The sequence below is a fragment of the Mobula birostris genome, chromosome 10 (assembly GCF_030028105.1).
Source record: "Mobula birostris isolate sMobBir1 chromosome 10, sMobBir1.hap1, whole genome shotgun sequence".
NCBI lineage: Eukaryota > Metazoa > Chordata > Chondrichthyes > Myliobatiformes > Myliobatidae > Mobula > Mobula birostris.
The window spans coordinates 65,218,289-65,230,846 of NC_092379.1; the positions used below are offsets into that span (position 1 = coordinate 65,218,289).

Consider the following 12,558-nt stretch of genomic DNA (forward strand, 5'->3'; position numbering starts at 1 on the left):
GGGCCGGTAAGAGGCTCGAAGTTTTCAGACGGACTCAGAGTCGAACTGCGGTCGGGTGCTTACAGGATGCTGCATCGGTAAGTTTGCGGTGCTGGAAGCTCATGGCAGGGAGAGTTTCTCCCTTCTACCGTCTGTGTGAGATGTTGGGAGTATCGTGACTTGAGACATTTTTTTTATTGTGCCCATGGTCTGCTCTTATCAAATTATAGTATTGCTTTGCACTGTTGTAAGTATATGTTATAATTATGTGGTTTTTGTCAGTTTCAGTCTTAGTCTGTCTTGTGTTTCTGTGATATCATACCGAAGGAACAGTGTATCATTTTTTAATGCATGCATTTCTAAATGACAATAAACGAGGACTGAGTGTCCTCATAATCTAATCTAATGCAGGAAGTTCAATCAAGGCAAGGGTTTCAACTAGTTTGCCTTCCTTTCTGTGTGTCTGAGTGAGTGTGGTGCCAAGTGTTTGATAATTTAAAGCACTATCTCATTCTCTTGCATTATATTTTTCTCCGTGTTTGAATGTTCTCCATTGTAACATTAATTCCTCATGCCATAGAAGCAGGCAATTTCATCGATTGTGCTGTGCAAGTTCACAAAGCAATGTTATTAGCCACATTCTTCCCCTTATTTCTGTGCAGAGAATAGTCTACGCCTTTATTCTTCCTACAAAGTGCATGACAGAACACTTTGCTGTATTGAGTCCATCTTCTATTTCTTTATCTAATCTCCTATTCCATCTTATGCAAGTCCTTCTGCAGACTCTGTGCTTTCTCAACACTACTTGCCCCTCCACCCATCTTTGTATCATCAGCAAAGCCATCAATTCCATCATCCAAATCATTGACATATAATGTGAAAAGTATCGGTCCCAACACTAATTACTGTGGAACACCGCTAGTCACTGGCAACCTGTCACAATGGGCGGGGGCACTGGGAGCAAGGGTGGACCCAAATGCACGACACATCTTGTGAGGTTACTTAGATTTAGTTTATTGTTCGATACCATGAGAGCTAGGCAGGAGCAGGAGTAGTGAACTGGACAAGGACTGAGGACTACGACCAGGCTGGGACCAAGGGTCTGGGCTAGGACTCTGAATCGGCTCCCAGAACTAGAGGAGACATGAAGAGGCTAGGGTATGGACTCCGAGCCCGAGACTGGGCAAGGACCCAGTACCTGGGTCTTGCCTCGGGCTCGGACCCCAGAACCAGGCATGGACATGACATGGGCTAGGGAGAGGAGGAACATGGGAACACAGAGCCTTGGTCTCGGGGAGCAGGTAGATGGAACCATGGACACATACACAGAACACAGAGTCGGGACCCCTCCTTGAGTATAGGACATAGAGCCGGGACTCACACACAGAACAGAGAGCCGGGACCCCTCCTTGGGTACAGGACATAGGGCCGGATCTCATGACCCTCTGCAGAGCAATGGCAAGATGGCCTGACTTACCCCACGGAGGCGAAGACAAGACAGAACATGACCCCCCGCGGAGCAACGGCAAGACGGCCTGACTTACCCCACAGAGGCAAGGACAAGACAAGAAAAGACATGACTCCCCGCAGGGCAACGGCAAGATGGCCTGACTTACCCCACGGAGGCGAGGACAAGACAAGACCAACACGAATGGACACCAGACAGTACCTATCTAGCTCCGGTGATGGAACTAGACCGAAGTGCAGGCGGGGGCTGCAGCCGAGGGCTAGAGGCGAGAGGGGTAGAGAAGGGTTTCAGACAAGGGGGTAGGACAGGAATCACAGACCACCAGGGCCAGGACATGACTCAGAACTGGAAGCTGCCAGGACCACGACTTGACATGGTACTTGAACGCCGCCAGGGTCAGGACTTGACACGGTACTTGAATGTTGCCAGGGACAGGACTTGACATGATACTTGAATGCCGCCTGGGCCAGGACTTGACGTGGTACTTGAATGTCGCCAAGGCCAGGACTTGACGTGGTACTTGTAAGCCGCCAAGGCCAGGACTTGACGTGGTACTTGAACGCCGCCAGGACCAGGACTTGACGTGGTCCTTGAACGCCGCCAGGGCCAGGACTTGACGTAGTACTTGAACGCCGCCCGGAGCCAGGACTTGACTTGGAGCTTCCGGGTAGTGGTGAGCTCTTGACTCAGCCCGAGACAGCGGTTCTTGATTCCCTCTGGCGGGTTAACTGACGGACCCAACTCGGTAAGGAAACTTTGCAGGCTCGCTTTGGCGAGGTAACTTGACAAGGTTGCTCCGGTGAGAAAGGCGAATTACTGGCACTCGTTACGGCCAGATGACATTGGCATGCCGTGACTTTGCAGATGCTCCCGCACCAAACGGCTGAAAGCCGGAGACTATAAACTACTGGCTCAGCCGAGTGTTAATTGCCTCTAATCACCAAAGTCGAGGGACACGGGAAAACAGGGAATCAACGGTCCAGATCGTAACATAAACAAGCTAAATTTAAAGGGACCCCGATCCGGACCATGACACAACCAACCAGAAATGGACCCCTTATTCCCACTCCTTGCCTTCTGTCAGTCAGCCAATCTTCTATCCATGCAAGAACTTTTCTTGTAATGCCATAAGTTTTAATCTTGTTAAGCAGCCTCACGTGTAGCACCTTTGTAAATCCAAGTAATCAACATTCTCTAACTCTTCTTTTTCTATTCTGTCTATTATTTCCTAAAAGAATTCTAACAGATTTGTCTGGCAATATTTCTTCTTAAGGAAACAATGTTGTTTTTGGCTTATTTTACCATATGCCTCCAAGTACCCTGAAACCTCAATCTTATTAATAGACTCCAACATTTTACCAACCACTGAAGTCAGGCTAACTGGCCTGCAATTTCCTGTCTTTGGTCTCCATCCCTTCTGAAGGAGTGGAGTGACATTGGCAGCATGGTGGTGTCATGGTTACATAATGCTTTTCAGTGCCAGCAGTAAGATCAATGTTTGATTCCTGCTGCTGTCTGTAAGGAGTTTGTACGTTCTCCATCTGACCGTGTGAGTTTCCTCTGGGTGTCCTGGTTTCCCCTCACATTCCAAAAGACATAAAGTGCTAGAAAGTTTGTGAATACTGTAGAATTTTCTCTTTTTTGCATAAATATGTCCTAAAATGTGGTCAGATCTTCACTGAAGTCCTGAAACTAGATAAAGAGAACCAAATTAAATAAATAACACAAAAACATTACTTTTGTTCTTTTTTTATTGAGAAAAATGATCCAATATTACATGTGCTAAGGACACACACAAAATGCTGGTGGAATGCAGCAGGCCAGGCAGCATCTATAGGAAGAGGTACAATCGACGTTTTGGGCCGAGACCCTTCGTCAGGACTACTATCTCTTCTTTCAGTTAGTCCTGATGAAGGGTCTCTGCCCAAAACGTCGACTGTACCTCTTCCTATAGATGCTGCCTGGCCTGCTGCATTCCACCAACATTTTGTGTGTGCTTTCAAATCTCTTACTATCTCTTCTTTCAGTTAGTCCTGATGAATGGTCTTGGCCTGAAACGTTGATTGTACCTCTTCTTATAGATGCTGCCTGGCCTGCTGCGTTCCACCAGCATTTTGTGTGTGTTGCCAATATTACATGTATTTGTTGGAAAAACTATGTGAATCTCTGGGGTAATACCTTCTTCAAAATCTATTTGGAGTCAGGTATTCCAAGCAATGAGATGAGATTGGAGGTGTGGGTTGTAGAGGTGCCCTGCCCTATAAAAAGACACAAAGTCAGGTTACTGACAAAGCTTGCTCTTCTCAAGAAAGATCTTTTTATATACAGCATGCTTCGATCAAAACAACTTTCAGAGGACCTTAGAAGAATTATAGAGATACATCAAGCTGGAAAAGGCTACTAAAACATTTCTAAAGACCTGAGTGTTCATCAGACCATAGTAAGAGAAATTGTCTACAAATGGAGGAAATTCAGTACTATTGCTAATCTCCCTAGGAGTGGGCATCCTGCAAAGATCACACCAAGAGCACAACTTGCAATGTTGAAGGAGGTGAAAAAGAATCCAAGGGTAACAGCAAAAGACCTGCAAAAATCTCTTGAACTTGCTAAAGTCTCTGTTTATGTGTCCACTTTAAGAAAAGCATTGAACAAGAAACCAAGGAAGAAATCACTGCTCTCCAACAAAACAATATGTTGCTGCATGTCTCAAGTTTGCGAAAGACCACCTGGATGTTCCAAAACACTTCTGAGACAATGTTCTGTGGACAGATGAGACAAAAATTGAACTTTTTGGCAGAAATGCACATTGCTGTGTTTGGAGGAAAAAGGGCACGGCACACCAACACCAAGACCTCATCCCAACTGTGAACTGTGAAGCACGGTGGAAGGAGCATCACGGTGTGGGGCTGCTTTGCTGCCTCAGGACCTGGATAGTTTGCAGTCACTGAGGGAACAATGAATTCAAAATTGTAACAGGACATTTTACAGGAGAATGTCAGGGTAGCTGTCTATCACCTGAAACTGAATAGAAGTTTGATAATGTAACAAGCCAATGATCCGAAAGACAAGAGTAAATCAACAACAGAATAGTTTAAAAAGAATAAATTTTGTGCCGAGTCAAAGTTCTGACCTTAATCCTATAGAAATGTTGTGGAGGGAGTTCATGCAAGGAAGCCCACCATCATCAGTGTTGAAGCAGTTTTGTACGGAGGAATGTCCTAAAATTCCTCCAAGCCGCTGTGCAGGACTGATCAACAGTTACTGGAAATGTTTGGTTGAAGTAATTTCTGCACAAGGGGTCACACCAGTTACTGAAAACAAAGGTTCACATACTCTTTTGAACAAATACATGTAATATTGGATCATTTTTCTCAATAAATAAATGAATAAGTGTAATTTTTTGTGTTATTTATTTAATTGGTTCTCTTTATCTAGTTTTAGGACTGAGTAAATACCTGATCACATTTTAGGTCATACTTCTGTAGAAATAAAGTAAATTCTACAGGGTTCACAAACTTTCGAACACCACTGTATGCTTCGTGTGAGTGAGCTGTGGGCATATTATGTTGGTGCCACAAGCGTGGTGACACTTTCAATCCTTGCTGATTTGATTTGACACAAACAAAAAATTTCACTGTATCTTTTGATGTACATGCGACAAATAAAGCTAATCTTTATCTTTATATGTATTCCAATGAGGGGCTGGCAGTCCTGCAGATCTCTCACTGAATTTACAGAAGAGCTATAGATCTTCAAAACCATTGCTTACAAAATTAAATGGAATTTCATCAAATGTTTCTCTTTTAGTTGGAAGAAGTTGCATTTGGTTAGGAACTTCTGCAGAATCAGGCTTGTTCCTATATCTTTCTCCTCTGTGTTGTTCCAAGTATGGACCCCAGTCAGGAGCTGAGGAACAAGCGGCAGCAACTTTCTGTGGAAAGGAAAGTAAGAAGTTTCCTAATTCTATTTGGAGGTTTCTGAATATTAATTCCAAACAAGATAAAGCCCGCAATTCTAATTATATTTATCTATCCTTCTGAAATATTACACTCCCAGGTTTAAACTGCAACTTCACACAGCACATAGCTGGTAAAGTTGCGACCACCCAGGTCCAGTGATCCAGGTTCAATCCAGTGCTAATTATGTGGAATTTGAATGTTCTCCCTCTGACTCTGAGTTTACTTGGAATGGTCCAGTCTCCTTACACGCCCTAAAGACTAGTAGATGGATATGATGACTGGGCACTGTAAATTGTCACTAACGTGTAGGTGAGTGGCAAAACCCAGGGAGTTGAAAGGATTGTAAAGAACGTCTTAAAAAATGTGTGTTTAGTGTAAGATGTTTGCTTGATGGTCAGCATGGTCTGTACTATATGACTCCAGGGTTTGGCCAGGCAATACACACGCAGAGAAGGCAATAATCAATTGAAGAAGAGTGGTGGGCAACTTTTTGAGCGGTGTGGGCTGAATCACCTGCAGCTCAAGCTCAGCTCAGCTCTAAGACAAAGCAGCTGTTGGTGGACTTCAGCAAGGTGAAAACACCTTGTGTTCCTACCTCCATCAAGGGAACAGATGTGGAAGTCATCTGGGACTACAAATAACTGGAAACTCACCTGGATAATAAACTGGACTAGACTACAAGAAAGGACAGAGCTGGCCGTATTTCCAGTCATTCAACATCTGCAGTACTGTTCTATGCAGGGGCAGCAGGGTGAGTACAGCTGGTGAAGGAGAATTGATAAGCTCATCAGGAAGGCTGGTTCTGTTCTAGGGGTGGAACTGGATTCCCTGGTGGTTGTGTCTGAGAGAGGATGCTACAGAAGCTACGGAGCATTATGGACGATCCCTCTCAACCCCTCCATGACATACTGGACAAACAGAGGAGCACCATTAGTAACCGACTTGATTCCACCGAGGTGTACCACTGAATGCCACAGGAGATCCTTTCTCCCTGTGGCTATAAGGCTCTACAATTCCTTCTCCTTAACTGTATAACTGTATGGTTTCATCTGTATTGTGCACTATTACTTTTTAATGCACATTTTGTACTTTTCATACCTCAATGCTTACATTTTGTATTTTAAAGTATATATTTCTGATTGAGCAACCTTTTAACAATAAAGTCCTTCAGGATAAATAAAGTTTTATCTTATCTTATTACGGCTCAAAATATTGCAATAGCTGATGTCAAATGAACTTAGCAACATGCTTTATGCCAAAACTAGGGCATCCAGATCACAGTTCTCTACCAGCTAATTATTTTTTCCTCTGATAAATAGCTCTCCACGGAATTAGAGAAATGTTACAGAGTAGAAACCATGAGGTCATGCAGTACTGAACCAGGCCTTCAGCCCATTGAGTTTGCTACAATCGTCAAACACCTACCTCATACTAAGCCCATTTTGTTATACCCCTGACATTCCCACCTATCCCTTTCTGACTAGCAGAGTGGTTTAGATTTCTCATACCATGTGGATCAGGGTGCTTGAGATCCTTCATATGCAGGGTCTCTGGGTGATTGCCATTCTTGACATTCTCATACCCTGGGTCTCTGAGACTTGTGACTATCGGTGACTACTTCAAAACCTTGGTGAGATTTAATCAAGATTTGACTTTATATAAAGTGTGACTCCATGTCCTGACTAATTCATACATTGTCAGCTGAAATACATGAGATGACTCTGAGGCAAACTCATCTGGAAGGATCTGCTGGGAATGCACAAAAACAGCAGATGGAGGGAGACAGATCTTTTCTGCTTCTGTGTTGTTCCACATTTGACCTTGGAGCAGTTAATGCGATTGAGCACAGTCGATTCCCCCTCCATCACGGAGAACCTCCCTCCTTTGTGAATCCCACATTCTGCTGATGGCTACCAAAACACCTGAGGGTGATCCACCTCTTGGTTAGAGAGTCTCTGTCACCCCTGGACTGCACACGGGCAGATGAACTCAATAAACCAGAGTGAGCTGGGGTCACAATCATTCAGGGTGACTGTGGTCAGGCAGAGGACAGAGAAGGCTCAGTTGAGGCTGAAGCATGAGGAACACCTCTGCCACGTCTTGGCTAGGGAATGGGAATCTCTGAAGACAGAATTGTTCAGTGACTGCTCCCTGAACTCTAGTTGGATGGGCTTTCTTGGTCAAAGCTCTTCCGTCCACCACTTTGTGTCCTTCCTGGCATCTTGGACATCTCTTTGAATCATCCCTTCCTCCTCTCTTTGAAGATGAAGACCCAAGGATGGCCACCAATGGAACCATTTATGTCAACCATAAGAAACAGCTGAAGAGTTAACTGGGGTTTTCAGCTCAGCTCCAACCACACTGCCACCACGTGGGTTCATACACTTCTGTTGAACAACCTGAATACTTACTCAAATCCCAACAATCCTAAAAATCCATAGATATTACCAACCGCCATCCATGTTGGGAAGTCCAAAGGAGGGGTCACAGTTTGAGGATAAAGGGGAAGCCTTTTAGGACTGAGATGAGGAAAAACTTCTTCACACAGAGAGTGGTGAATCTGTGGAATTCTCTGCCACAGGTAACAGTTGAGGCCAGTTCATTGGCTATATTTAAGAAGGAGTTAGATATGGCCCTCATGGCTAAAGGGATCGGGGGGTATGGAGGGAAGGCTGGTACAGGGTTCAGAGTTGGATGATCAGCCATGATCATACTGAATGGCGGTGCAGGCTCGAAGGGCCGAATGGCCTACTCCTGCACCTATTTTCTATGTTTCTATGCCTTGATCCAGCATTTGCACTGTGTCAATCAATCCAGTGCGTAAAACATCACCTTCAGCCTCACTTCATGGATTTATTCTTTGAAAGATTTCAAGATGTTCACTCACCTGGGACAATGTTGAGCCCTCGGCTTGGGCAACTCTCACAATGGCAATGACAGGGATCCACATAATGCACAGGATGATCAAAAACCAGCCAAATGGTGTTGCCCAGACGGGGTACTCCATGGGTCCATATGATGGAGGAGCAAATGTTGCTAAAGACCAGGTTAATATTGCCTGTTTAAATGATTTCACAAAGTTCAGAAATTCTGAGATTGGGTTATCTTAAGTTTAAATCAGTGCCAGATGTGAACTCTTACCAGCAGCATGCATGGCGAGATGAAACACCAGCAGACTCTCCACCACAGCCAGAAGAGACAATTCCTTTCTCCAATCATCATCTCAATGTCCTTGATGAATCTGTTTACCCCTGTGGGCAGCAGGAAATCAGAAAAACTCGATTACTTGTTTCTCATGATGTCTAGATGCTGCTGGAAGTGTCAGCATTTAAAGCTCGTCTTTCACAGTTGTTGAGAAGGTGATGGTGAATCACCTCCTCGTCCTTAAATGTTGTAACATTGAAGTTATAGTGATTTGAAGTAGCCAAGGCAATTTAAGTATCATCTCACTGCCGTGAATTTGGAGCCATAAACTGGGATCAGGCAGGGTACCAAATTCTCTTCCCCAAAGCATATTAACCAGCTGGATGCTTTCTTTCATTATTCTCACTTAATTAACCAAATGATGATTTGCTGAAGCCATGGTGGAAGTTAAACATTTTTCTCCAGATGCTTTGTTCAAGTTCTGGATCACTGATCCAGTCATTTAACATTGTTGCTGCCATTCCCATTTTCCCTGCATTTTCAGCGAAAATGATAAATGGAAGCAGTGGCTAGTCTTCAATCTGCTGTGGTTGGTCATGAGTCTTATTCCTATCTTCTGGCATCATCTCCATATCTAAAGATCTGTTGTCATTACCTTGAATATGGTGCCAGCAGTGACCAGAAGCTCATCTGGACCTGCCACATAATCCTAACCCTGGAAGGAGAGCAGGTCAGAAGTGGATATCCTCTGGTGAGTGACTGAAAAGCTTCTTCCATTAGCTACAAAACACAGATTGGGAATGTGATCAAATTCTCTGCATTCTGAGTGAAGCTCTGGCAATACTCATCTCGAACACTATAGCATAGTACAGGTCCTGCTGCCCATGATGTAGTGCTGACCTTTATACACACTCTAAGGTCAATCTAACCTTGCCCTCCTACATAGCCCTCTACTTGTCTATTATCGATGTGCCAATCTAAGAGTATCACCCGGTGCAGATATGACCTAAGTGCGGAGTGAGAGACACTGAAGCAGATGAATAGTTCACAGACTTTAATGCGAACAGAGTTCAAGGGAAAAGAAAACAATAAACTCTAGGCCAAACAAGGCTGTTAACTAAAACACTCAAATGGAAAATGAAGCCTACACTGTGGCTGAAAAGAACAACTAAAGATAAAGTGAATACCGCTAGTCTTCAGAGTCAATCGACTCGACAGTCCAATTTCTCAGGCAAGGCGGAATGCAGGAAGCGAAGTGTTGCTGCGTCCAATTCTTGACAAAAACTATGGTGGAATGAATGGAGTTAAATACCATCACAATGAAGTAATAATCAGCTGACACGTGCATATTCGCAAGTGCAATTGCTGTATCCGCTGCGCTGCCAAATCCATGGTTGTGACAAGGAGTTTCTTAAATACCCCTACTACGCTATTGGCAGGGTGCACCAGACACTGACAAAGTAATGACAACAGATCTACACACTGTGTAGAAAACATCTCTGATATTCCTCTCTGTACTTTCATCCAATCACCTTAAAATTATGTCCAGGGCACTGGACACTGGAAATTATCTACAGGACATTGAGGGAAGGATACAGCCTTATGAGTGATGAAATATCATTCTGCATCTCTGACAACTGGTGACCGCTTTCTTGAAACATCAAACCCTGTATTCTCCTTCTCGGAGGAATATCCACTCAGCACCTACCCTGCCCAGCTCCTCTATGTTTCAATGAGCTCAACTCATTCTCTTAAATTCTGGGTGACAAATGACAATCCAAAAGCAAAACGCAACAAATGCTAGGAATCTGAAATAATTACAGATAACACTAGAAATACACAGCAGCTTTGGGGGGAGGAACAGAGCTGATGGATCAGGTCAATGGCCTGCCCTATGAAATTCATTGTCTCAGGAATCGATCTAGTAAGTGCTCATTATTCTCCCTCCCAGGCACATGCATCCTTCCTCAGACAGGGGAACCACAACCGCATTCTACTGACCATTGGGGTAAACGAACAGAGCAAGTTCAGTGGGTGTGCGGCTGCTTCCTTCTCCTGTCTCACTATGGCCTTGTGAGGAAGAGGAGAGTTTTTTTCTTCCTGACCAACAATCTTTAGATAAAAGGGAAATGTACATCAGAACGCCCAGCTTATTTGTTTTCAATGGTTAGTATGATGTCTGGAATTTAATTATTTGGTTTAGTTTCATTGTTTTTTTTTCCTTCCTAGCTCAACACCATACTTACCGTAAATCCAGCTTAGACCAATGAGTTCCAGCAGGGCGATTGTAATGAGAACCCATCCAGTACAGAAATAATCTATTAAATTTAACCAGTAAACACCACCCTAAAATTAAAATGAAAATGCTGCATGAAAAAACATGGCCTTCAACTTTCAAAATACAGGACTAATAGGATATAAATATGTGCACAAATACCCAGAATAAATCACAAACTAATGTCTTTCTATTCCCTTACGTTCAGTGCTGATTTCTAGATCCAACAATAATTGAAATGGGAATGACAAAACAGTACATCACTCCAGATGTGATCTCACTAATACAAAGTGACCCTCTGTAATGCCCTTGCTATGAAAGTTGCTCTCTGATTTTAACCCCTGAGAATATTGTGCTTATGATTTTAGTGGCCTGTCCAAGAAAACATCTCAGGTTTCATGTTGTTTCCTACATTGTCTCTGTTGTCATTTAACTGACTCAGCTTTCTCTCTGTTCACTCTCACATTACATTTCCCTTCAGCAAACTGCCCTATGCAATTGGCAACATTTAACCACCACTGAGGAACTCTCTGTAATCAATCTTCCTTCAATCATTAACAGAGAAACAAGCATCCTTTCACTGAGTCATTGGATTATTTTGTAATGGTCCAAAACCTAAGCCTCAAATACTCATTGATGAAATGTACCTTGCAGCGCAGGATGGGAATTTCCTGATTTGACTTCTCAATTATCTTCACAAACTTGAAACAGTATTTCCAAATCCCATAGTTCAGCTGCTGTCGTAGTTCTATTGACCTAAAACTTCTGTACCTCTATTCTTCTCTCAGGCTCAACATTTTCTGACTGGGAACCTCGACAATAATAAATTAATCTTAAGTATAGAAACATAGAACATAGAGAAACCTACAACACAATACAGACCTTTTGGCCCGCAATGCTGTGCCGAACACGTACTTACTTAGAAATTACCTAGGGTTACCCATAGCCCTCTACTTTTCTAAGCTCCATGTACCTATCCAGGAATCTCTTAAAAGACCCTATCATAGCTTCCTCCACCACCGTTGACGGCAGCCCATTCCGTGCACTCATCACTCTCGGCGTAAAAAAATCTACCCCGGACATCTCCTCTGTACCTGCTTCCAAACACCTTAAAACCATGCCCTCTCGTGCTAGCCACTTCAGCCCTGGGAAAAAGCCTCTGACTATCCACATGATCAATGCCTCTCCAAATACTGGTGCCCATTTACGCCATATCAGCATTGTTGTCTTTTTGGAATCAAACTCTTCTTAATTTGATGATCACCATGGAACACAACTCAGCAATTTACTTAAAAATAAAAATAAAAACAGGAGTTGCTGGAAAAATCTCAGCATTCAGACAGCATGTGGAAAAAGGAAAGTACCTGTTCTACTCCAAGACCCTTCGACGGACAGTTCTCATGATGGATTCTGGACCATAAAGTTGACTTTTCACCAATGCTGCCTGACCTGCTTTTCCAGCATATTCTGCTTTTATTTCAGATTTAAATCATCCTTGTTTTTGTTTTGTTTTCTTTCACTGAATTTTATTTAATTTCTATCGGATGCGCCCAATAACAGAGCAACCAGAGCAATCCCACAAGAGTCATTCAGCAGCAAAGTTCGCCCAGTAGCAGGGAGGGAGTAGGAGGGGAAGGGAGAGAGGCCTCAGAATCTGCAAGAGTGTGTACCGTCTCAGTGCGGGAAGGAATATTCTCACTTACCAAGGGTGCAAGTGGATCCAGTAGAGTTGA

At 43.5% G+C, this 12,558-nt stretch overlaps 1 protein-coding gene across 4 annotated transcripts in view; it reads right to left on the minus strand.

The window, feature by feature from the left end:
• Positions 1–3,415: 3,415 nt before the first annotated feature.
• LOC140204076 (sodium- and chloride-dependent neutral and basic amino acid transporter B(0+)-like) overlaps positions 3,416–12,558 on the minus strand; it is a 65,199-nt gene continuing 56,056 nt past the window's right edge. For 2 of the 4 annotated variants that reach the window (XM_072270380.1, XM_072270378.1), the window contains 4 exons: positions 10,797–10,896; positions 8,548–8,657; positions 8,294–8,464; positions 3,416–5,378 (listed from right to left, as the gene is read on the minus strand). In XM_072270380.1, coding sequence (XP_072126481.1) covers positions 5,190–5,378; positions 8,294–8,464; positions 8,548–8,657; positions 10,797–10,896 — 570 coding nt within the window. In that variant the 3' untranslated portion in view covers positions 3,416–5,189. The remainder of the gene's footprint in view (positions 5,379–8,293; positions 8,465–8,547; positions 8,658–10,796; positions 10,897–12,558) is intronic. The other 2 variants (XR_011887516.1, XM_072270379.1) reach the window with 2 other exon arrangements.